Source organism: Anas acuta, chromosome W (assembly GCF_963932015.1).
Source record: "Anas acuta chromosome W, bAnaAcu1.1, whole genome shotgun sequence".
Classification (NCBI taxonomy): Eukaryota; Metazoa; Chordata; class Aves; order Anseriformes; family Anatidae; genus Anas; species Anas acuta.
In genome coordinates this window covers 200,218-223,183 of record NC_089016.1, presented here as the reverse complement: position 1 = coordinate 223,183, position 22,966 = coordinate 200,218, and the positions used below count along the sequence as shown (strand labels likewise).

The following is a 22,966-nucleotide window of genomic DNA, read 5'->3' as shown; positions in this document are numbered from 1 at the left end:
CTCCCACCCCCCCCCATCGGCGCGGGCGCCACGGGTAGACCTGACGCCGTTCGGGAAGGCGGAGGGACGGCCCCGCCGAGGGAGGCGAGCGCCATAGACGCGGCCGGGGGGGCGCTCGTCCCGCGGCCTCGGACGGGGACCTGTCGGCCGGATCGAGGCTTCCGTGGGCAGATAGGCTTGGCTTTGGCGTGCTCGGGTAGACCTGGCAACCAGGCCGAGGCACGCCCGAGGCTGCCGCGGGCAGACGGCTTCGCTTTGTCGTGCCTGGATAGACCTGGCGGCCCTTCCGAGGCCCGCCCGAGGCTGCCGCGGGCAGACCTGCTCCTTTGCCGACGGCTGGGTAGACCTGGCGGCCCTGCCGAGGCCCGGCCGAGGCTGCCGCGGGCAGACGGGCTCCTTTCCGAAGGCTGGCTTGAGCTGGCGGCCCTTCGGGGGCCGGCGGCAGCGCTTTTCCGGCGGCGGGTAGACCTGGCGGCCCGTCGGAGCGAAGCGCGCCTCCGCCCCCCCGCGTACGCTCTGCACGGCACTCCAAGGGAGGCGCGCGCCCGTGTCCCGCCTACAGCCGGCACACGGGCTCGCCGCCCGCCCGCCCGCTCGCCAACGGGCTATGCCGCTTCAGCTCTTCGCCTTGACGGCACCTGCCTACACCTGGCGGATCGAGGCTGGGGGGGTTTCGGGGGGAAGAAGAGGGAGGGCAGGGGATTCACCTGGCCACTTCACCACCACGACGATCGGAGAGCTGGCGACCGTCAGCTAACGGCGCCTGCCTACGCGCTTTCCTGGAGCCCTGCGCTTTCTTCCCCCGCCCTTCTCTTTGCTTCCCTTCTGCTTTCTCATTCCTTTCTTCATCGATTCCTTGGCTGATCGATCGATCCATCGATTCGTTCACTCCTTCACTCTTCCTTCATTCATTCATTCATTCATTCATTCATTCATTCATTCATTCATTCATTCATTCATTCACAAATACACCTCTTTTCGTTCCCTCCCTTCCCCCCTTCTCCCCGTTGCCACGCCGGTCTTCCCCAGCAGCCAGCCTAGAAGCGGGTCAGAGCTCAAGATCGCCGCGAGGCGGGGAAGCGCCGTGTAGACGGACGGGGCCGCGGGCGGCGGACAGCCGCTGCCCTCGCGAGCCCGCGAGCCCGAGCCGAAGCGCGAGCCCGAAGCCGACTCCGAGCCCGATCCGCCCCGGCCGCGGAGCCGACCGTCGCGGGAGGCGAGGCAGCGCCCGCCCGCCCGCCTTTGCGCCCCGGACGGGGCCCGCCCGGGGAAAAAAACGCTGGAGGCGGGCGCGAGCTCGTCGCTCTGCTCCCTCCCTCCCTCCCTCCCTCCCTCCCTCCCGCGCGATCTAGCTGCCCGCCGGCCGGGACACGGGCTCGGCGGGAGCCTGACGACCGGCCGGCTTGAAGCTCCGTGCCCGGAATAATGCGTACCCCCCTCGCCTACGTGTGGCGCCGGCTTCCCGCCGAGCAGAGCGGCCGGCGACGAGCTAGGAGGATTGCCCCTCTCGCCGCCCCCCCCGCCCAACTGCTCGGCGGGGCTGCGGTGCGGCGGGCGGGGGGAAAAGAGGGGGAGAGGAGCCGGCGCCGCGGGGAGGAGGGAGAAGTAGACCTGGTGGCTCCACGAGGAGGGAGGGGGCGGGGGAAGGGGGAGACAGCGGGGAGGAGGAGGGAGAAGTAGACCTGGTGGCTCCACGAGGAGGGAGGGGGCGGGGAGGACAGCGGGGAGGAGGAGGGAGAAGTAGACCTGGTGGCTCCACGAGGAGGGAGGGGGCGGGGAGGACAGCGTGGAGGAAGGAGAAGTAGACCTGGTGGCTCCACGAGGAAGGAGGGGGCGGGGGGAGAGAGCGGACCCCGGCTGCTTCGTGCCGCCGCTCGCTCTGACGTCAGAGGTTCTTGCTCGGCCGTGAGAGGATCGCCACCTGTGCCACTCAGTGCGGCTGACTGCCTGGCCGCTTTGCTTTAGCTGCTTTGGAAAATAAATGCTGTTATCTTTATGTTTGTTATTAGTTTGTTCCGTTGCCTGTTTTCTGCTGTAGCTTTAGGAATCCTGTCATTCCTTACCGTCTTTCAAAACCTCCCCCACCCCTCCACTCCTCAGCTCCCCCTCCCTCTCCCACCCCCCCCCATCGGCGCGGGCGCCACGGGTAGACCTGACGCCGTTCGGGAAGGCGGAGGGACGGCCCCGCCGAGGGAGGCGAGCGCCATAGACGCGGCCGGGGGGGCGCTCGTCCCGCGACCTCGGACGGGGACCTGTCGTCCGGATCGAGGCTTCCGTGGGCAGATAGGCTTGGCTTTGGCGTTCTCGGGTAGACCTGGCGGCCCGGCCGAGGCACGCCCGAGGCTGCCGCGGGCAGACGGCTTCGCTTTGTCGTGCCTGGATAGACCTGGCGGCCCTTCCGAGGCCCGACCGAGGCTGCCGCGGGCAGACGGCTTCGCTTTGTCGTGCCTGGATAGACCTGCCTGGCGTCCCTTCCGAGGCCCGGCCGAGGCTGCCTCGGGCAGACGGGCTCCTTTGCCGACGGCTGGGTAGACCTGGCGGCCCTGCCGAGGCCCGCCCGAGGCTGCCGCGGGCAGACGGGCTCCTTTCCGAAGGCTGGCTTGAGCTGGCGGCCCTTCGGGGGCCGGCGGCAGCGCTTTTCCGACGGCGGGTAGACCTGGCGGCCCGTCGGAGCGAAGCGCGCCTCCGCCCCCCCGCGTACGCTCTGCACGGCACTCCAAGGGAGGCGCGCGCCCGTGTCCCGCCTACAGCCACCACACGGGCTCGCACGCCCGCTCGCTCTCTCGCCAACGGGCTGTGTGCCGCTTCAGCTCCTCGCCTTGACGGCACCTGCCTACACCTGGCGGATCGAGGCTGGGGGGGAGGATCGAGGGGGAAGAAGAGGGAGGGCAGGGGATTCACCTGGCCACTTCACCCACCACCACGACGATCGGAGAGCTGGCGGCCGTCAGCTAACGGCGCCTGCCTACGCGCTTTCCTGGAGCCCTGCGCTTTCTTCCCCCGCCCTTCTCTTTGCTTCCCTTCTGCTTTCTCATTCCTTTCTTCATCGATTCCTTGGCTGATCGATCGATCCATCGATTCGTTCACTCCTTCACTCTTCATTCATTCATTCATTCATTCATTCATTCATTCATTCATTCATTCATTCATTCATTCACAAATACACCTCTTTTCGTTCCCTCCCTTCCCCCCTTCTCCCCGTTGCCACGCCGGTCTTCCCCAGCAGCCAGCCTAGAAGCGGGTCAGAGCTCAAGATCGCCGCGAGGCGGGGAAGCGCCGTGTAGACGGACGGGGCCGCGGGCGGCGGACAGCCGCTGCCCTCGCGAGCCCGCGAGCCCGAGCCGAAGCGCGAGCCCGAAGCCGACTCCGAGCCCGATCCGCCCCGGCCGCGGAGCCGACCGTCGCGGGAGGCGAGGCAGCGCCCGCCCGCCCGCCTTTGCGCCCCGGACGGGGCCCGCCCGGGGAAAAAAACGCTGGAGGCGGGCGCGAGCTCGTCGCTCTGCTCCCTCCCTCCCTCCCTCCCTCCCTCCCTCCCTCCCTCCCTCCCTCCCGCGCGATCTAGCTGCCCGCCGGCCGGGACACGGGCTCGGCGGGAGCCTGACGACCGGCCGGCTTGAAGCTCCGTGCCCGGAATAATGCGTACCCCCCTCGCCTACGTGTGGCGCCGGCTTCCCGCCGAGCAGAGCGGCCGGCGACGAGCTAGGAGGATTGCCCCTCTCGCCGCCCCCCCCGCCCAACTGCTCGGCGGGGCTGCGGTGCGGCGGGCGGGGGGAAAAGAGGGGGAGAGGAGCCGGCGCCGCGGGGAGGAGGGAGAAGTAGACCTGGTGGCTCCACGAGGAGGGAGGGGGCGGGGGAAGGGGGAGAGCGGGGAGGAGGAGGGAGAAGTAGACCTGGTGGCTCCACGAGGAGGGAGGGGGCGGGGAGGACAGCGGGGAGGAGGAGGGAGAAGTAGACCTGGTGGCTCCACGAGGAGGGAGGGGGCGGGGAGGACAGCGTGGAGGAAGGAGAAGTAGACCTGGTGGCTCCACGAGGAAGGAGGGGGCGGGGGGAGAGAGCGGACCCCGGCTGCTTCGTGCCGCCGCTCGCTCTGACGTCAGAGGTTCTTGCTCGGCCGTGAGAGGATCGCCACCTGTGCCACTCAGTGCGGCTGACTGCCTGGCCGCTTTGCTTTAGCTGCTTTGGAAAATAAATGCTGTTATCTTTATGTTTGTTATTAGTTTGTTCCGTTGCCTGTTTTCTGCTGTAGCTTTAGGAATCCTGTCATTCCTTACCGTCTTTCAAAACCTCCCCCACCCCTCCACTCCTCAGCTCCCCCTCCCTCTCCCACCCCCCCCCATCGGCGCGGGCGCCACGGGTAGACCTGACGCCGTTCGGGAAGGCGGAGGGACGGCCCCGCCGAGGGAGGCGAGCGCCATAGACGCGGCCGGGGGGGCGCTCGTCCCGCGACCTCGGACGGGGACCTGTCGTCCGGATCGAGGCTTCCGTGGGCAGATAGGCTTGGCTTTGGCGTTCTCGGGTAGACCTGGCGGCCCGGCCGAGGCCCGCCCGAGGCTGCCGCGGGCAGACGGCTTCGCTTTGTCGTGCCTGGATAGACCTGGCGGCCCTTCCGAGGCCCGACCGAGGCTGCCGCGGGCAGACGGCTTCGCTTTGTCGTGCCTGGATAGACCTGGCGGCCCTTCCGAGGCCCGAACGAGGCTGCCGCGGGCAGACGGGCTCTTGCCGACGTCTGGGTAGACCTGGCGGCCCTGCCGAGGCCCGCCCGAGGCTGCCGCGCGCAGACGGCTTCGCTTTGTCGTGCCTGGATAGACCTGGCGGCCCTTCCGAGGCCCGAACGAGGCTGCCGCGGGCAGACGGCTTCGCTTTGTCGTGCCTGGATAGACCTGGCGGCCCTTCCGAGGCCCGAACGAGGCTGCCGCGGGCAGACGGCTTCGCTTTGTCGTGCCTGGATAGACCTGGCGGCCCTTCCGAGGCCCGAACGAGGCTGCCTCGGGCAGACGTGCTCCTTTGCCGACGGCTGGGTAGACCTGGCGGCCCGGCCGAGGCCCGCCCGAGGCTGCCGCGGGCAGACGGCTTCGCTTTGTCGTGCCTGGATAGACCTGGCGGCCCTTCCGAGGCCCGACCGAGGCTGCCGCGGGCAGACGGCTTCGCTTTGTCGTGCCTGGATAGACCTGCCTGGCGTCCCTTCCGAGGCCCGGCCGAGGCTGCCTCGGGCAGACGGGCTCCTTTGCCGACGGCTGGGTAGACCTGGCGGCCCTGCCGAGGCCCGCCCGAGGCTGCCGCGGGCAGACGGGCTCCTTTCCGAAGGCTGGCTTGAGCTGGCGGCCCTTCGGGGGCCGGCGGCAGCGCTTTTCCGACGGCGGGTAGACCTGGCGGCCCGTCGGAGCGAAGCGCGCCTCCGCCCCCCCGCGTACGCTCTGCACGGCACTCCAAGGGAGGCGCGCGCCCGTGTCCCGCCTACAGCCGGCACACGGGCTCGCCCGCCCGCTCGCCCGCTCGCCAACGGACTGTGTGCCGCTTCAGCTCCTCGCCTTGACGGCACCTGCCTACACCTGGCGGATCGAGGCTGGGGGGGGGGATCGAGGGGGAAGAAGAGGGAGGGCAGGGGATTCACCTGGCCACTTCACCCACCACCACGACGATCGGAGAGCTGGCGGCCGTCAGCTAACGGCGCCTGCCTACGCGCTTTCCTGGAGCCCTGCGCTTTCTTCCCCCGCCCTTCTCTTTGCTTCCCTTCTGCTTTCTCATTCCTTTCTTCATCGATTCCTTGGCTGATCGATCGATCCATCGATTCGTTCACTCCTTCACTCTTCCTTCATTCATTCATTCATTCATTCATTCATTCATTCATTCATTCATTCATTCATTCACAAATACACCTCTTTCCGTTCCCTCCCTTCCCCCCTTCTCCCCGTTGCCACGCCGGTCTTCCCCAGCAGCCAGCCTAGAAGCGGGTCAGAGCTCAAGATCGCCGCGAGGCGGGGAAGCACCGTGTAGACGGACAGGGCCGCGGGCGGCGGACAGCCGCTGCCCTCGCGAGCCCGCGAGCCCGAGCCGAAGCGCGAGCCCGAAGCCGACTCCGAGCCCGATCCGCCCCGGCCGCGGAGCCGACCGTCGCGGGAGGCGAGGCAGCGCCCGCCCGCCCGCCTTTGCGCCCCGGACGGGGCCCGCCCGGGGAAAAAAACGCTGGAGGCGGGCGCGAGCTCGTCGCTCTGCTCCCTCCCTCCCTCCCTCCCTCCCTCCCTCCCGCGCGATCTAGCTGCCCGCCGGCCGGGACACGGGCTCGGCGGGAGCCTGACGACCGGCCGGCTTGAAGCTCCGTGCCCGGAATAATGCGTACCCCCCTCGCCTACGTGTGGCGCCGGCTTCCCGCCGAGCAGAGCGGCCGGCGACGAGCTAGGAGGATTGCCCCTCTCGCCGCCCCCCCCGCCCAACTGCTCGGCGGGGCTGCGGTGCGGCGGGCGGGGGGAAAAGAGGGGGAGAGGAGCCGGCGCCGCGGGGAGGAGGGAGAAGTAGACCTGGTGGCTCCACGAGGAGGGAGGGGGCGGGGGAAGGGGGAGACAGCGGGGAGGAGGAGGGAGAAGTAGACCTGGTGGCTCCACGAGGAGGGAGGGGGCGGGGAGGACAGCGGGGAGGAGGGAGAAGTAGACCTGGTGGCTCCACGAGGAGGGAGGGGGCGGGGGGAGAGAGCGGACCCCGGCTGCTTCGTGCCGCTGCTCGCTCTGACGTCAGAGGTTCTTGCTCGGCCGTGAGAGGATCGCCACCTGTGCCACTCAGTGCGGCTGACTGCCTGGCCGCTTTGCTTTAGCTGCTTTGGAAAATAAATGCTGTTATCTTTATGTTTGTTATTAGTTTGTTCCGTTGCCTGTTTTCTGCTGTAGCTTTAGGAATCCTGTCATTCCTTACCGTCTTTCAAAACCTCCCCCACCCCTCCACTCCTCAGCTCCCCCTCCCTCTCCCACCCCCCCCCATCGGCGCGGGCGCCACGGGTAGACCTGACGCCGTTCGGGAAGGTGGAGGGACGGCCCCGCCGAGGGAGGCGAGCGCCATAGACGAGGCCGGGGGGGCGCTCGTCCCGCGGCCTCGGACGGGGACCTGTCGGCCGTATCGAGGCTTCCGTGGGCAGATAGGCTTGGCTTTGGCGTTCTCGGGTAGACCTGGCGGCCCGGCCGAGGCCCGCCCGAGGCTGCCGCGGGCAGACGGCTTCGCTTTGTCGTGCCTGGATAGACCTGGCGGCCCTTCCGAGGCCCGACCGAGGCTGCCGCGGGCAGACGGCTTCGCTTTGTCGTGCCTGGATAGACCTGCCTGGCGTCCCTTCCGAGGCCCGGCCGAGGCTGCCTCGGGCAGACGGGCTCCTTTGCCGACGGCTGGGTAGACCTGGCGGCCCTGCCGAGGCCCGCCCGAGGCTGCCGCGGGCAGACGGGCTCCTTTCCGAAGGCTGGCTTGAGCTGGCGGCCCTTCGGGGGCCGGCGGCAGCGCTTTTCCGACGGCGGGTAGACCTGGCGGCCCGTCGGAGCGAAGCGCGCCTCCGCCCCCCCGCGTACGCTCTGCACGGCACTCCAAGGGAGGCGCGCGCCCGTGTCCCGCCTACAGCCGGCACACGGGCTCGCCCGCCCGCTCGCCCGCTCGCCAACGGACTGTGTGCCGCTTCAGCTCCTCGCCTTGACGGCACCTGCCTACACCTGGCGGATCGAGGCTGGGGGGGGGGATCGAGGGGGAAGAAGAGGGAGGGCAGGGGATTCACCTGGCCACTTCACCCACCACCACGACGATCGGAGAGCTGGCGGCCGTCAGCTAACGGCGCCTGCCTACGCGCTTTCCTGGAGCCCTGCGCTTTCTTCCCCCGCCCTTCTCTTTGCTTCCCTTCTGCTTTCTCATTCCTTTCTTCATCGATTCCTTGGCTGATCGATCGATCCATCGATTCGTTCACTCCTTCACTCTTCCTTCCTTCATTCATTCATTCATTCATTCATTCATTCATTCACAAATACACCTCTTTTCGTTCCCTCCCTTCCCCCCTTCTCCCCGTTGCCACGCCGGTCTTCCCCAGCAGCCAGCCTAGAAGCGGGTCAGAGCTCAAGATCGCCGCGAGGCGGGGAAGCGCCGTGTAGACGGACGGGGCCGCGGGCGGCGGACAGCCGCTGCCCTCGCGAGCCCGCGAGCCCGAGCCGAAGCGCGAGCCCGAAGCCGACTCCGAGCCCGATCCGCCCCGGCCGCGGAGCCGACCGTCGCGGGAGGCGAGGCAGCGCCCGCCCGCCCGCCTTTGCGCCCCGGACGGGGCCCGCCCGGGGAAAAAAACGCTGGAGGCGGGCGCGAGCTCGTCGCTCTGCTCCCTCCCTCCCTCCCTCCCTCCCTCCCTCCCTCCCTCCCGCGCGATCTAGCTGCCCGCCGGCCGGGACACGGGCTCGGCGGGAGCCTGACGACCGGCCGGCTTGAAGCTCCGTGCCCGGAATAATGCGTACCCCCCTCGCCTACGTGTGGCGCCGGCTTCCCGCCGAGCAGAGCGGCCGGCGACGAGCTAGGAGGATTGCCCCTCTCGCCGCCCCCCCCGCCCAACTGCTCGGCGGGGCTGCGGTGCGGCGGGCGGGGGGAAAAGAGGGGGAGAGGAGCCGGCGCCGCGGGGAGGAGGGAGAAGTAGACCTGGTGGCTCCACGAGGAGGGAGGGGGCGGGGGAAGGGGGAGACAGCGGGGAGGAGGAGGGAGAAGTAGACCTGGTGGCTCCACGAGGAGGGAGGGGGCGGGGGGAGAGAGCGGACCCCGGCTGCTTCGTGCCGCCGCTCGCTCTGACGTCAGAGGTTCTTGCTCGGCCGTGAGAGGATCGCCACCTGTGCCACTCAGTGCGGCTGACTGCCTGGCCGCTTTGCTTTAGCTGCTTTGGAAAATAAATGCTGTTATCTTTATGTTTGTTATTAGTTTGTTCCGTTGCCTGTTTTCTGCTGTAGCTTTAGGAATCCTGTCATTCCTTACCGTCTTTCAAAACCTCCCCCACCCCTCCACTCCTCAGCTCCCCCTCCCTCTCCCACCCCCCCCCATCGGCGCGGGCGCCACGGGTAGACCTGACGCCGTTCGGGAAGGTGGAGGGACGGCCCCGCTGAGGGAGGCGAGCGCCATAGACGCGGCCGGGGGGGCGCTCGTCCCGCGGCCTCGGACGGGGACCTGTCGGCCGTATCGAGGCTTCCGTGGGCAGATAGGCTTGGCTTTGGCGTTCTCGGGTAGACCTGGCGGCCCGGCCGAGGCCCGCCCGAGGCTGCCGCGGGCAGACGGCTTCGCTTTGTCGTGCCTGGATAGACCTGCCTGGCGTCCCTTCCGAGGCCCGGCCGAGGCTGCCTCGGGCAGACGGGCTCCTTTGCCGACGGCTGGGTAGACCTGGCGGCCCTGCCGAGGCCCGCCCGAGGCTGCCGCGGGCAGACGGGCTCCTTTCCGAAGGCTGGCTTGAGCTGGCGGCCCTTCGGGGGCCTGCGGCAGCGCTTTTCCGACGGCGGGTAGACCTGGCGGCCCGTCGGAGCGAAGCGCGCCTCCGCCCCCCCGCGTACGCTCTGCACGGCACTCCAAGGGAGGCGCGCGCCCGTGTCCCGCCTACAGCCGGCACACGGGCTCGCCCGCCCGCTCGCCCGCTCGCCAACGGGCTGTGTGCCGCTTCAGCTCCTCGCCTTGACGGCACCTGCCTACACCTGGCGGATCGAGGCTGGGGGGGGGGATCGAGGGGGAAGAAGAGGGAGGGCAGGGGATTCACCTGGCCACTTCACCCACCACCACGACGATCGGAGAGCTGGCGGCCGTCAGCTAACGGCGCCTGCCTACGCGCTTTCCTGGAGCCCTGCGCTTTCTTCCCCCGCCCTTCTCTTTGCTTCCCTTCTGCTTTCTCATTCCTTTCTTCATCGATTCCTTGGCTGATCGATCGATCCATCGATTCGTTCACTCCTTCACTCTTCATTCATTTTCATTCATTCATTCATTCATTCATTCATTCATTCATTCACAAATACACCTCTTTTCGTTCCCTCCCTTCCCCCCTTCTCCCCGTTGCCACGCCGGTCTTCCCCAGCAGCCAGCCTAGAAGCGGGTCAGAGCTCAAGATCGCCGCGAGGCGGGGAAGCGCCGTGTAGACGGACGGGGCCGCGGGCGGCGGACAGCCGCTGCCCTCGCGAGCCCGCGAGCCCGAGCCGAAGCGCGAGCCCGAAGCCGACTCCGAGCCCGATCCGCCCCGGCCGCGGAGCCAACCGTCGCGGGAGGCGAGGCAGCGTCCGCCCGCCCGCCTTTGCGCCCCGGACGGGGCCCGCCCGGGGAAAAAAACGCTGGAGGCGGGCGCGAGCTCGTCGCTCTGCTCCCTCCCTCCCTCCCTCCCTCCCTCCCTCCCGCGCGATCTAGCTGCCCGCCGGCCGGGACACGGGCTCGGCGGGAGCCTGACGACCGGCCGGCTTGAAGCTCCGTGCCCGGAATAATGCGTACCCCCCTCGCCTACGTGTGGCGCCGGCTTCCCGCCGAGCAGAGCGGCCGGCGACGAGCTAGGAGGATTGCCCCTCTCGCCGCCCCCCCCGCCCAACTGCTCGGCGGGGCTGCGGTGCGGCGGGCGGGGGGAAAAGAGGGGGAGAGGAGCCGGCGCCGCGGGGAGGAGGGAGAAGTAGACCTGGTGGCTCCACGAGGAGGGAGGGGGCGGGGGAAGGGGGAGACAGCGGGGAGGAGGAGGGAGAAGTAGACCTGGTGGCTCCACGAGGAGGGAGGGGGCGGGGGGAGAGAGCGGACCCCGGCTGCTTCGTGCCGCCGCTCGCTCTGACGTCAGAGGTTCTTGCTCGGCCGTGAGAGGATCGCCACCTGTGCCACTCAGTGCGGCTGACTGCCTGGCCGCTTTGCTTTAGCTGCTTTGGAAAATAAATGCTGTTATCTTTATGTTTGTTATTAGTTTGTTCCGTTGCCTGTTTTCTGCTGTAGCTTTAGGAATCCTGTCATTCCTTACCGTCTTTCAAAACCTCCCCCACCCCTCCACTCCTCAGCTCCCCCTCCCTCTCCCACCCCCCCCCATCGGCGCGGGCGCCACGGGTAGACCTGACGCCGTTCGGGAAGGTGGAGGGACGGCCCCGCCGAGGGAGGCGAGCGCCATAGACGCGGCCGGGGGGGCGCTCGTCCCGCGACCTCGGACGGGGACCTGTCGGCCGTATCGAGGCTTCCGTGGGCAGATAGGCTTGGCTTTGGCGTGCTCGGGTAGACCTGGCGGCCCGGCCGAGGCCCGCCCGAGGCTGCCGCGGGCAGACGGCTTCGCTTTGTCGTGCCTGGATAGACCTGGCGGCCCTTCCGAGGCCCGACCGAGGCTGCCGCGGGCAGACGGCTTCGCTTTGTCGTGCCTGGATAGACCTGCCTGGCGTCCCTTCCGAGGCCCGGCCGAGGCTGCCTCGGGCAGACGGGCTCCTTTGCCGACGGCTGGGTAGACCTGGCGGCCCTGCCGAGGCCCGCCCGAGGCTGCCGCGGGCAGACGGGCTCCTTTCCGAAGGCTGGCTTGAGCTGGCGGCCCTTCGGGGGCCGGCGGCAGCGCTTTTCCGACGGCGGGTAGACCTGGCGGCCCGTCGGAGCGAAGCGCGCCTCCGCCCCCCCGCGTACGCTCTGCACGGCACTCCAAGGGAGGCGCGCGCCCGTGTCCCGCCTACAGCCGCCACACGGGCTCGCCCGCCCGCTCGCTCTCTCGCCAACGGGCTGTGTGCCGCTTCAGCTCCTCGCCTTGACGGCACCTGCCTACACCTGGCGGATCGAGGCTGGGGGGGGGGATCGAGGGGGAAGAAGAGGGAGGGCAGGGGATTCACCTGGCCACTTCACCCACCACCACGACGATCGGAGAGCTGGCGGCCGTCAGCTAACGGCGCCTGCCTACGCGCTTTCCTGGAGCCCTGCGCTTTCTTCCCCCGCCCTTCTCTTTGCTTCCCTTCTGCTTTCTCATTCCTTTCTTCATCGATTCCTTGGCTGATCGATCGATCCATCGATTCGTTCACTCCTTCACTCTTCATTCATTCATTCATTCATTCATTCATTCATTCATTCATTCATTCATTCACAAATACACCTCTTTTCGTTCCCTCCCTTCCCCCCTTCTCCCCGTTGCCACGCCGGTCTTCCCCAGCAGCCAGCCTAGAAGCGGGTCAGAGCTCAAGATCGCCGCGAGGCGGGGAAGCGCCGTGTAGACGGACGGGGCCGCGGGCGGCGGACAGCCGCTGCCCTCGCGAGCCCGCGAGCCCGAGCCGAAGCGCGAGCCCGAAGCCGACTCCAAGCCCGATCCGCCCCGGCCGCGGAGCCGACCGTCGCGGGAGGCGAGGCAGCGCCCGCCCGCCCGCCTTTGCGCCCCGGACGGGGCCCGCCCGGGGAAAAAAACGCTGGAGGCGGGCGCGAGCTCGTCGCTCTGCTCCCTCCCTCCCTCCCTCCCTCCCTCCCTCCCGCGCGATCTAGCTGCCCGCCGGCCGGGACACGGGCTCGGCGGGAGCCTGACGACCGGCCGGCTTGAAGCTCCGTGCCCGGAATAATGCGTACCCCCCTCGCCTACGTGTGGCGCCGGCTTCCCGCCGAGCAGAGCGGCCGGCGACGAGCTAGGAGGATTGCCCCTCTCGCCGCCCCCCCCGCCCAACTGCTCGGCGGGGCTGCGGTGCGGCGGGCGGGGGGAAAAGAGGGGGAGAGGAGCCGGCGCCGCGGGGAGGAGGGAGAAGTAGACCTGGTGGCTCCACGAGGAGGGAGGGGGCGGGGGAAGGGGGAGACAGCGGGGAGGAGGAGGGAGAAGTAGACCTGGTGGCTCCACGAGGAGGGAGGGGGCGGGGGAAGGGGGAGACAGCGGGGAGGAGGAGGGAGAAGTAGACCTGGTGGCTCCACGAGGAGGGAGGGGGCGGGGGGAGAGAGCGGACCCCGGCTGCTTCGTGCCGCCGCTCGCTCTGACGTCAGAGGTTCTTGCTCGGCCGTGAGAGGATCGCCACCTGTGCCACTCAGTGCGGCTGACTGCCTGGCCGCTTTGCTTTAGCTGCTTTGGAAAATAAATGCTGTTATCTTTGTTTGTTACTAGTTTGTTCCGTTGCCTGTTTTCTGCTGTAGCTTTAGGAATCCTGTCATTCCTTACCGTCTTTCAAAACCTCCCCCACCCCTCCACTCCTCAGCTCCCCCTCCCTCTCCCACCCCCCCCCATCGGCGCGGGCGCCACGGGTAGACCTGACGCCGTTCGGGAAGGCGGAGGGACGGCCCCGCCGAGGGAGGCGAGCGCCATAGACGCGGCCGGGGGGGCGCTCGTCCCGCGGCCTCGGACGGGGAGCTGTCGGCCGGATCGAGGCTTCCGTGGGCAGATAGGCTTGGCTTTGGCGTTCTCGGGTAGACCTGGCGGCCCGGCCGAGGCCCGCCCGAGGCTGCCGCGGGCAGACGGCTTCGCTTTGTCGTGCCTGGATAGACCTGGCGGCCCTTCCGAGGCCCGACCGAGGCTGCCGCGGGCAGACGGCTTCGCTTTGTCGTGCCTGGATAGACCTGCCTGGCGTCCCTTCCGAGGCCCGGCCGAGGCTGCCTCGGGCAGACGGGCTCCTTTGCCGACGGCTGGGTAGACCTGGCGGCCCTGCCGAGGCCCGCCCGAGGCTGCCGCGGGCAGACGGGCTCCTTTCCGAAGGCTGGCTTGAGCTGGCGGCCCTTCGGGGGCCGGCGGCAGCGCTTTTCCGACGGCGGGTAGACCTGGCGGCCCGTCGGAGCGAAGCGCGCCTCCGCCCCCCCGCGTACGCTCTGCACGGCACTCCAAGGGAGGCGCGCGCCCGTGTCCCGCCTACAGCCGCCACACGGGCTCGCCCGCCCGCTCGCCCGCTCGCCAACGGACTGTGTGCCGCTTCAGCTCCTCGCCTTGACGGCACCTGCCTACACCTGGCGGATCGAGGCTGGGGGGGGGGATCGAGGGGGAAGAAGAGGGAGGGCAGGGGATTCACCTGGCCACTTCACCCACCACCACGACGATCGGAGAGCTGGCGGCCGTCAGCTAACGGCGCCTGCCTACGCGCTTTCCTGGAGCCCTGCGCTTTCTTCCCCCGCCCTTCTCTTTGCTTCCCTTCTGCTTTCTCATTCCTTTCTTCATCGATTCCTTGGCTGATCGATCGATCCATCGATTCGTTCACTCCTTCACTCTTCATTCATTCATTCATTCATTCATTCATTCATTCATTCATTCATTCATTCATTCATTCATTCACAAATACACCTCTTTCCGTTCCCTCCCTTCCCCCCTTCTCCCCGTTGCCACGCCGGTCTTCCCCAGCAGCCAGCCTAGAAGCGGGTCAGAGCTCAAGATCGCCGCGAGGCGGGGAAGCGCCGTGTAGACGGACGGGGCCGCGGGCGGCGGACAGCCGCTGCCCTCGCGAGCCCGCGAGCCCGAGCCGAAGCGCGAGCCCGAAGCCGACTCCGAGCCCGATCCGCCCCGGCCGCGGAGCCGACCGTCGCGGGAGGCGAGGCAGCGCCCGCCCGCCCGCCTTTGCGCCCCGGACGGGGCCCGCCCGGGGAAAAAAACGCTGGAGGCGGGCGCGAGCTCGTCGCTCTGCTCCCTCCCTCCCTCCCTCCCTCCCTCCCTCCCGCGCGATCTAGCTGCCCGCCGGCCGGGACACGGGCTCGGCGGGAGCCTGACGACCGGCCGGCTTGAAGCTCCGTGCCCGGAATAATGCGTACCCCCCTCGCCTACGTGTGGCGCCGGCTTCCCGCCGAGCAGAGCGGCCGGCGACGAGCTAGGAGGATTGCCCCTCTCGCCGCCCCCCCCGCCCAACTGCTCGGCGGGGCTGCGGTGCGGCGGGCGGGGGGAAAAGAGGGGGAGAGGAGCCGGCGCCGCGGGGAGGAGGGAGAAGTAGACCTGGTGGCTCCACGAGGAGGGAGGGGGCGGGGGAAGGGGGAGACAGCGGGGAGGAGGAGGGAGAAGTAGACCTGGTGGCTCCACGAGGAGGGAGGGGGCGGGGGAAGGGGGAGACAGCGGGGAGGAGGAGGGAGAAGTAGACCTGGTGGCTCCACGAGGAGGGAGGGGGCGGGGGGAGAGAGCGGACCCCGGCTGCTTCGTGCCGCCGCTCGCTCTGACGTCAGAGGTTCTTGCTCGGCCGTGAGAGGATCGCCACCTGTGCCACTCAGTGCGGCTGACTGCCTGGCCGCTTTGCTTTAGCTGCTTTGGAAAATAAATGCTGTTATCTTTGTTTGTTACTAGTTTGTTCCGTTGCCTGTTTTCTGCTGTAGCTTTAGGAATCCTGTCATTCCTTACCGTCTTTCAAAACCTCCCCCACCCCTCCACTCCTCAGCTCCCCCTCCCTCTCCCACCCCCCCCCATCGGCGCGGGCGCCACGGGTAGACCTGACGCCGTTCGGGAAGGCGGAGGGACGGCCCCGCCGAGGGAGGCGAGCGCCATAGACGCGGCCGGGGGGGCGCTCGTCCCGCGGCCTCGGACGGGGACCTGTCGGCCGGATCGAGGCTTCCGTGGGCAGATAGGCTTGGCTTTGGCGTTCTCGGGTAGACCTGGCGGCCCGGCCGAGGCCCGCCCGAGGCTGCCGCGGGCAGACGGCTTCGCTTTGTCGTGCCTGGATAGACCTGGCGGCCCTTCCGAGGCCCGACCGAGGCTGCCGCGGGCAGACGGCTTCGCTTTGTCGTGCCTGGATAGACCTGCCTGGCGTCCCTTCCGAGGCCCGGCCGAGGCTGCCTCGGGCAGACGGGCTCCTTTGCCGACGGCTGGGTAGACCTGGCGGCCCTGCCGAGGCCCGCCCGAGGCTGCCGCGGGCAGACGGGCTCCTTTCCGAAGGCTGGCTTGAGCTGGCGGCCCTTCGGGGGCCGGCGGCAGCGCTTTTCCGACGGCGGGTAGACCTGGCGGCCCGTCGGAGCGAAGCGCGCCTCCGCCCCCCCGCGTACGCTCTGCACGGCACTCCAAGGGAGGCGCGCGCCCGTGTCCCGCCTACAGCCGGCACACGGGCTCGCCCGCCCGCTCGCCCGCTCGCCAACGGACTGTGTGCCGCTTCAGCTCCTCGCCTTGACGGCACCTGCCTACACCTGGCGGATCGAGGCTGGGGGGGGGGATCGAGGGGGAAGAAGAGGGAGGGCAGGGGATTCACCTGGCCACTTCACCCACCACCACGACGATCGGAGAGCTGGCGGCCGTCAGCTAACGGCGCCTGCCTACGCGCTTTCCTGGAGCCCTGCGCTTTCTTCCCCCGCCCTTCTCTTTGCTTCCCTTCTGCTTTCTCATTCCTTTCTTCATCGATTCCTTGGCTGATCGATCGATCCATCGATTCGTTCACTCCTTCACTCTTCATTCATTCATTCATTCATTCATTCATTCATTCATTCATTCATTCATTCACAAATACACCTCTTTTCGTTCCCTCCCTTCCCCCCTTCTCCCCGTTGCCACGCCGGTCTTCCCCAGCAGCCAGCCTAGAAGCGGGTCAGAGCTCAAGATCGCCGCGAGGCGGGGAAGCGCCGTGTAGACGGACGGGGCCGCGGGCGGCGGACAGCCGCTGCCCTCGCGAGCCCGCGAGCCCGAGCCGAAGCGCGAGCCCGAAGCCGACTCCAAGCCCGATCCGCCCCGGCCGCGGAGCCGACCGTCGCGGGAGGCGAGGCAGCGCCCGCCCGCCCGCCTTTGCGCCCCGGACGGGGCCCGCCCGGGGAAAAAAACGCTGGAGGCGGGCGCGAGCTCGTCGCTCTGCTCCCTCCCTCCCTCCCTCCCTCCCTCCCTCCCGCGCGATCTAGCTGCCCGCCGGCCGGGACACGGGCTCGGCGGGAGCCTGACGACCGGCCGGCTTGAAGCTCCGTGCCCGGAATAATGCGTACCCCCCTCGCCTACGTGTGGCGCCGGCTTCCCGCCGAGCAGAGCGGCCGGCGACGAGCTAGGAGGATTGCCCCTCTCGCCGCCCCCCCCGCCCAACTGCTCGGCGGGGCTGCGGTGCGGCGGGCGGGGGGAAAAGAGGGGGAGAGGAGCCGGCGCCGCGGGGAGGAGGGAGAAGTAGACCTGGTGGCTCCACGAGGAGGGAGGGGGCGGGGGAAGGGGGAGACAGCGGGGAGGAGGAGGGAGAAGTAGACCTGGTGGCTCCACGAGGAGGGAGGGGGCGGGGGAAGGGGGAGACAGCGGGGAGGAGGAGGGAGAAGTAGACCTGGTGGCTCCACGAGGAGGGAGGGGGCGGGGGGAGAGAGCGGACCCCGGCTGCTTCGTGCCGCCGCTCGCTCTGACGTCAGAGGTTCTTGCTCGGCCGTGAGAGGATCGCCACCTGTGCCACTCAGTGCGGCTGACTGCCTGGCCGCTTTGCTTTAGCTGCTTTGGAAAATAAATGCTGTTATCTTTGTTTGTTACTAGTTTGTTCCGTTGCCTGTTTTCTGCTGTAGCTTTAGGAATCCTGTCATTCCTTACCGTCTTTCAAAACCTCCCCCACCCCTCCACTCCTCAGCTCCCCCTCCCTCTCCCACCCCCCCCCATCGGCGCGGGCGCCACGGGTAGACCTGACGCCGTTCGGGAAGGCGGAGGGACGGCCCCGCCGAGGGAGGCGAGCGCCATAGACGCGGCCGGGGGGGCGCTCGTCCCGCGGCCTCGGACGGGGAGCTGTCGGCCGGATCGAGGCTTCCGTGGGCAGATAGGCTTGGCTTTGGCGTTCTCGGGTAGACCTGGCGGCCCGGCCGAGGCCCGCCCGAGGCTGCCGCGGGCAGACGGCTTCGCTTTGTCGTGCCTGGATAGACCTGGCGGCCCTTCCGAGGCCCGACCGAGGCTGCCGCGGGCAGACGGCTTCGCTTTGTCGTGCCTGGATAGACCTGCCTGGCGTCCCTTCCGAGGCCCGGCCGAGGCTGCCTCGGGCAGACGGGCTCCTTTGCCGACGGCTGGGTAGACCTGGCGGCCCTGCCGAGGCCCGCCCGAGGCTGCCGCGGGCAGACGGGCTCCTTTCCGAAGGCTGGCTTGAGCTGGCGGCCCTTCGGGGGCCGGCGGCAGCGCTTTTCCGACGGCGGGTAGACCTGGCGGCCCGTCGGAGCGAAGCGCGCCTCCGCCCCCCCGCGTACGCTCTGCACGGCACTCCAAGGGAGGCGCGCGCCCGTGTCCCGCCTACAGCCGGCACACGGGCTCGCCCGCCCGCTCGCCCGCTCGCCAACGGGCTGTGTGCCGCTTCAGCTCCTCGCCTTGACGGCACCTGCCTACACCTGGCGGATCGAGGCTGGGGGGGGGGATCGAGGGGGAAGAAGAGGGAGGGCAGGGGATTCACCTGGCCACTTCACCCACCACCACGACGATCGGAGAGCTGGCGGCCGTCAGCTAACGGCGCCTGCCTACGCGCTTTCCTGGAGCCCTGCGCTTTCTTCCCCCGCCCTTCTCTTTGCTTCCCTTCTGCTTTCTCATTCCTTTCTTCATCGATTCCTTGGCTGATCGATCGATCCATCGATTCGTTCACTCCTTCACTCTTCATTCATTCATTCATTCATTCATTCATTCATTCATTCATTCATTCATTCATTCATTCACAAATACACCTCTTTTCGTTCCCTCCCTTCCCCCCTTCTCCCCGTTGCCACGCCGGTCTTCCCCAGCAGCCAGCCTAGAAGCGGGTCAGAGCTCAAGATCGCCGCGAGGCGGGGAAGCGCCGTGTAGACGGACGGGGCCGCGGGCGGCGGACAGCCGCTGCCCTCGCGAGCCCGCGAGCCCGAGCCGAAGCGCGAGCCCGAAGCCGACTCCGAGCCCGATCCGCCCCGGCCGCGGAGCCGACCGTCGCGGGAGGCGAGGCAGCGCCCGCCCGCCCGCCTTTGCGCCCCGGACGGGGCCCGCCCGGGGAAAAAAACGCTGGAGGCGGGCGCGAGCTCGTCGCTCTGCTCCCTCCCTCCCTCCCTCCCTCCCTCCCTCCCGCGCGATCTAGCTGCCCGCCGGCCGGGACACGGGCTCGGCGGGAGCCTGACGACCGGCCGGCTTGAAGCTCCGTGCCCGGAATAATGCGTACCCCCCTCGCCTACGTGTGGCGCCGGCTTCCCGCCGAGCAGAGCGGCCGGCGACGAGCTAGGAGGATTGCCCCTCTCGCCGCCCCCCCCGCCCAACTGCTCGGCGGGGCTGCGGTGCGGCGGGCGGGGGGAAAAGAGGGGGAGAGGAGCCGGCGCCGCGGGGAGGAGGGAGAAGTAGACCTGGTGGCTCCACGAGGAGGGAGGGGGCGGGGGAAGGGGGAGACAGCGGGGAGGAGGAGGGAGAAGTAGACCTGGTGGCTCCACGAGGAGGGAGGGGGCGGGGGAAGGGGGAGACAGCGGGGAGGAGGAGGGAGAAGTAGACCTGGTGGCTCCACGAGGAGGGAGGGGGCGGGGGGAGAGAGCGGACCCCGGCTGCTTCGTGCCGCCGCTCGCTCTGACGTCAGAGGTTCTTGCTCGGCCGTGAGAGGATCGCCACCTGTGCCACTCAGTGCGGCTGACTGCCTGGCCGCTTTGCTTTAGCTGCTTTGGAAAATAAATGCTGTTATCTTTGTTTGTTACTAGTTTGTTCCGTTGCCTGTTTTCTGCTGTAGCTTTAGGAATCCTGTCATTCCTTACCGTCTTTCAAAACCTCCCCCACCCCTCCACTCCTCAGCTCCCCCTCCCTCTCCCACCCCCCCCCATCGGCGCGGGCGCCACGGGTAGACCTGACGCCGTTCGGGAAGGCGGAGGGACGGCCCCGCCGAGGGAGGCGAGCGCCATAGACGCGGCCGGGGGGGCGCTCGTCCCGCGGCCTCGGACGGGGACCTGTCGGCCGGATCGAGGCTTCCGTGGGCAGATAGGCTTGGCTTTGGCGTTCTCGGGTAGACCTGGCGGCCCGGCCGAGGCCCGCCCGAGGCTGCCGCGGGCAGACGGCTTCGCTTTGTCGTGCCTGGATAGACCTGGCGGCCCTTCCGAGGCCCGACCGAGGCTGCCGCGGGCAGACGGCTTCGCTTTGTCGTGCCTGGATAGACCTGCCTGGCGTCCCTTCCGAGGCCCGGCCGAGGCTGCCTCGGGCAGACGGGCTCCTTTGCCGACGGCTGGGTAGACCTGGCGGCCCTGCCGAGGCCCGCCCGAGGCTGCCGCGGGCAGACGGGCTCCTTTCCGAAGGCTGGCTTGAGCTGGCGGCCCTTCGGGGGCCGGCGGCAGCGCTTTTCCGACGGCGGGTAGACCTGGCGGCCCGTCGGAGCGAAGCGCGCCTCCGCCCCCCCGCGTACGCTCTGCACGGCACTCCAAGGGAGGCGCGCGCCCGTGTCCCGCCTACAGCCGGCACACGGGCTCGCCCGCCCGCTCGCCCGCTCGCCAACGGACTGTGTGCCGCTTCAGCTCCTCGCCTTGACGGCACCTGCCTACACCTGGCGGATCGAGGCTGGGGGGGGGGATCGAGGGGGAAGAAGAGGGAGGGCAGGGGATTCACCTGGCCACTTCACCCACCACCACGACGATCGGAGAGCTGGCGGCCGTCAGCTAACGGCGCCTGCCTACGCGCTTTCCTGGAGCCCTGCGCTTTCTTCCCCCGCCCTTCTCTTTGCTTCCCTTCTGCTTTCTCATTCCTTTCTTCATCGATTCCTTGGCTGATCGATCGATCCATCGATTCGTTCACTCCTTCACTCTTCATTCATTCATTCATTCATTCATTCATTCATTCATTCATTCATTCATTCATTCACAAATACACCTCTTTCCGTTCCCTCCCTTCCCCCCTTCTCCCCGTTGCCACGCCGGTCTTCCCCAGCAGCCAGCCTAGAAGCGGGTCAGAGCTCAAGATCGCCGCGAGGCGGGGAAGCGCCGTGTAGACGGACGGGGCCGCGGGCGGCGGACAGCCGCTGCCCTCGCGAGCCCGCGAGCCCGAGCCGAAGCGCGAGCCCGAAGCCGACTCCGAGCCCGATCCGCCCCGGCCGCGGAGCCGACCGTCGCGGGAGGCGAGGCAGCGCCCGCCCGCCCGCCTTTGCGCCCCGGACGGGGCCCGCCCGGGGAAAAAAACGCTGGAGGCGGGCGCGAGCTCGTCGCTCTGCTCCCTCCCTCCCTCCCTCCCTCCCTCCCTCCCGCGCGATCTAGCTGCCCGCCGGCCGGGACACGGGCTCGGCGGGAGCCTGACGACCGGCCGGCTTGAAGCTCCGTGCCCGGAATAATGCGTACCCCCCTCGCCTACGTGTGGCGCCGGCTTCCCGCCGAGCAGAGCGGCCGGCGACGAGCTAGGAGGATTGCCCCTCTCGCCGCCCCCCCCGCCCAACTGCTCGGCGGGGCTGCGGTGCGGCGGGCGGGGGGAAAAGAGGGGGAGAGGAGCCGGCGCCGCGGGGAGGAGGGAGAAGTAGACCTGGTGGCTCCACGAGGAGGGAGGGGGCGGGGGAAGGGGGAGACAGCGGGGAGGAGGAGGGAGAAGTAGACCTGGTGGCTCCACGAGGAGGGAGGGGGCGGGGGGAGAGAGCGGACCCCGGCTGCTTCGTGCCGCCGCTCGCTCTGACGTCAGAGGTTCTTGCTCGGCCGTGAGAGGCTCGCCACCTGTGCCACTCAGTGCGGCTGACTGCCTGGCCGCTTTGCTTTAGCTGCTTTGGAAAATAAATGCTGTTATCTTTATGTTTGTTATTAGTTTGTTCCGTTGCCTGTTTTCTGCTGTAGCTTTAGGAATCCTGTCATTCCTTACCGTCTTTCAAAACCTCCCCCTCCCCTCCACTCCTCAGCTCCCCCTCCCTCTCCCACCCCCCCCCATCGGCGCGGGCGCCACGGGTAGACCTGACGCCGTTCGGGAAGGCGGAGGGACGGCCCCGCCGAGGGAGGCGAGCGCCATAGACGCGGCCGGGGGGGCGCTCGTCCCGCGGCCTCGGACGGGGAGCTGTCGGCCGGATCGAGGCTTCCGTGGGCAGATAGGCTTGGCTTTGGCGTTCTCGGGTAGACCTGGCGGCCCGGCCGAGGCCCGCCCGAGGCTGCCGCGGGCAGACGGCGCTTTGTCGTGCCTGGATAGACCTGGCGGCCCTTCCGAGGCCCGACCGAGGCTGCCGCGGGCAGACGGCTTCGCTTTGTCGTGCCTGGATAGACCTGCCTGGCGTCCCTTCCGAGGCCCGGCCGAGGCTGCCTCGGGCAGACGGGCTCCTTTGCCGACGGCTGGGTAGACCTGGCGGCCCTGCCGAGGCCCGCCCGAGGCTGCCGCGGGCAGACGGGCTCCTTTCCCAAGGCTGGCTTGAGCTGGCGGCCCTTCGGGGGCCGGCGGCAGCGCTTTTCCGACGGCGGGTAGACCTGGCGGCCCGTCGGAGCGAAGCGCGCCTCCGCCCCCCCGCGTACGCTCTGCACGGCACTCCAAGGGAGGCGCGCGCCCGTGTCCCGCCTACAGCCGCCACACGGGCTCGCCCGCCCGCTCGCTCTCTCGCCAACGGGCTGTGTGCCGCTTCAGCTCCTCGCCTTGACGGCACCTGCCTACACCTGGCGGATCGAGGCTGGGGGGGGGGATCGAGGGGGAAGAAGAGGGAGGGCAGGGGATTCACCTGGCCACTTCACCCACCACCACGACGATCGGAGAGCTGGCGGCCGTCAGCTAACGGCGCCTGCCTACGCGCTTTCCTGGAGCCCTGCGCTTTCTTCCCCCGCCCTTCTCTTTGCTTCCCTTCTGCTTTCTCATTCCTTTCTTCATCGATTCCTTGGCTGATCGATCGATCCATCGATTCGTTCACTCCTTCACTCTTCATTCATTCATTCATTCATTCATTCATTCATTCATTCATTCATTCATTCATTCACAAATACACCTCTTTTCGTTCCCTCCCTTCCCCCCTTCTCCCCGTTGCCACGCCGGTCTTCCCCAGCAGCCAGCCTAGAAGCGGGTCAGAGCTCAAGATCGCCGCGAGGCGGGGAAGCGCCGTGTAGACGGACGGGGCCGCGGGCGGCGGACAGCCGCTGCCCTCGCGAGCCCGCGAGCCCGAGCCGAAGCGCGAGCCCGAAGCCGACTCCGAGCCCGATCCGCCCCGGCCGCGGAGCCGACCGTCGCGGGAGGCGAGGCAGCGCCCGCCCGCCCGCCTTTGCGCCCCGGACGGGGCCCGCCCGGGGAAAAAAACGCTGGAGG

The 22,966-nt window shown here is 68.9% G+C and overlaps 1 protein-coding gene across 1 annotated transcript in view; it reads right to left on the bottom strand.

Annotated features, from left to right (window-relative positions):
* The window catches only part of LOC137847448 (collagen, type I, alpha 1a-like), an 85,856-nt gene extending 64,156 nt beyond the window's left edge, over positions 1-21,700 (bottom strand). Inside the window, exons 1-9 of the mRNA XM_068665718.1 lie at positions 21,646-21,700; positions 19,581-20,084; positions 17,443-17,994; positions 15,313-15,864; positions 13,171-13,722; positions 11,041-11,592; positions 9,054-9,485; positions 6,998-7,496; positions 4,361-5,424 (exon numbers count right to left, since the gene is read on the bottom strand). Of these exons, the coding sequence (XP_068521819.1) occupies positions 4,361-5,424; positions 6,998-7,496; positions 9,054-9,485; positions 11,041-11,592; positions 13,171-13,722; positions 15,313-15,864; positions 17,443-17,994; positions 19,581-20,084; positions 21,646-21,700 (4,762 nt within the window). The remainder of the gene's footprint in view (positions 1-4,360; positions 5,425-6,997; positions 7,497-9,053; positions 9,486-11,040; positions 11,593-13,170; positions 13,723-15,312; positions 15,865-17,442; positions 17,995-19,580; positions 20,085-21,645) is intronic.
* Positions 21,701-22,966: the final 1,266 nt, after the last annotated feature.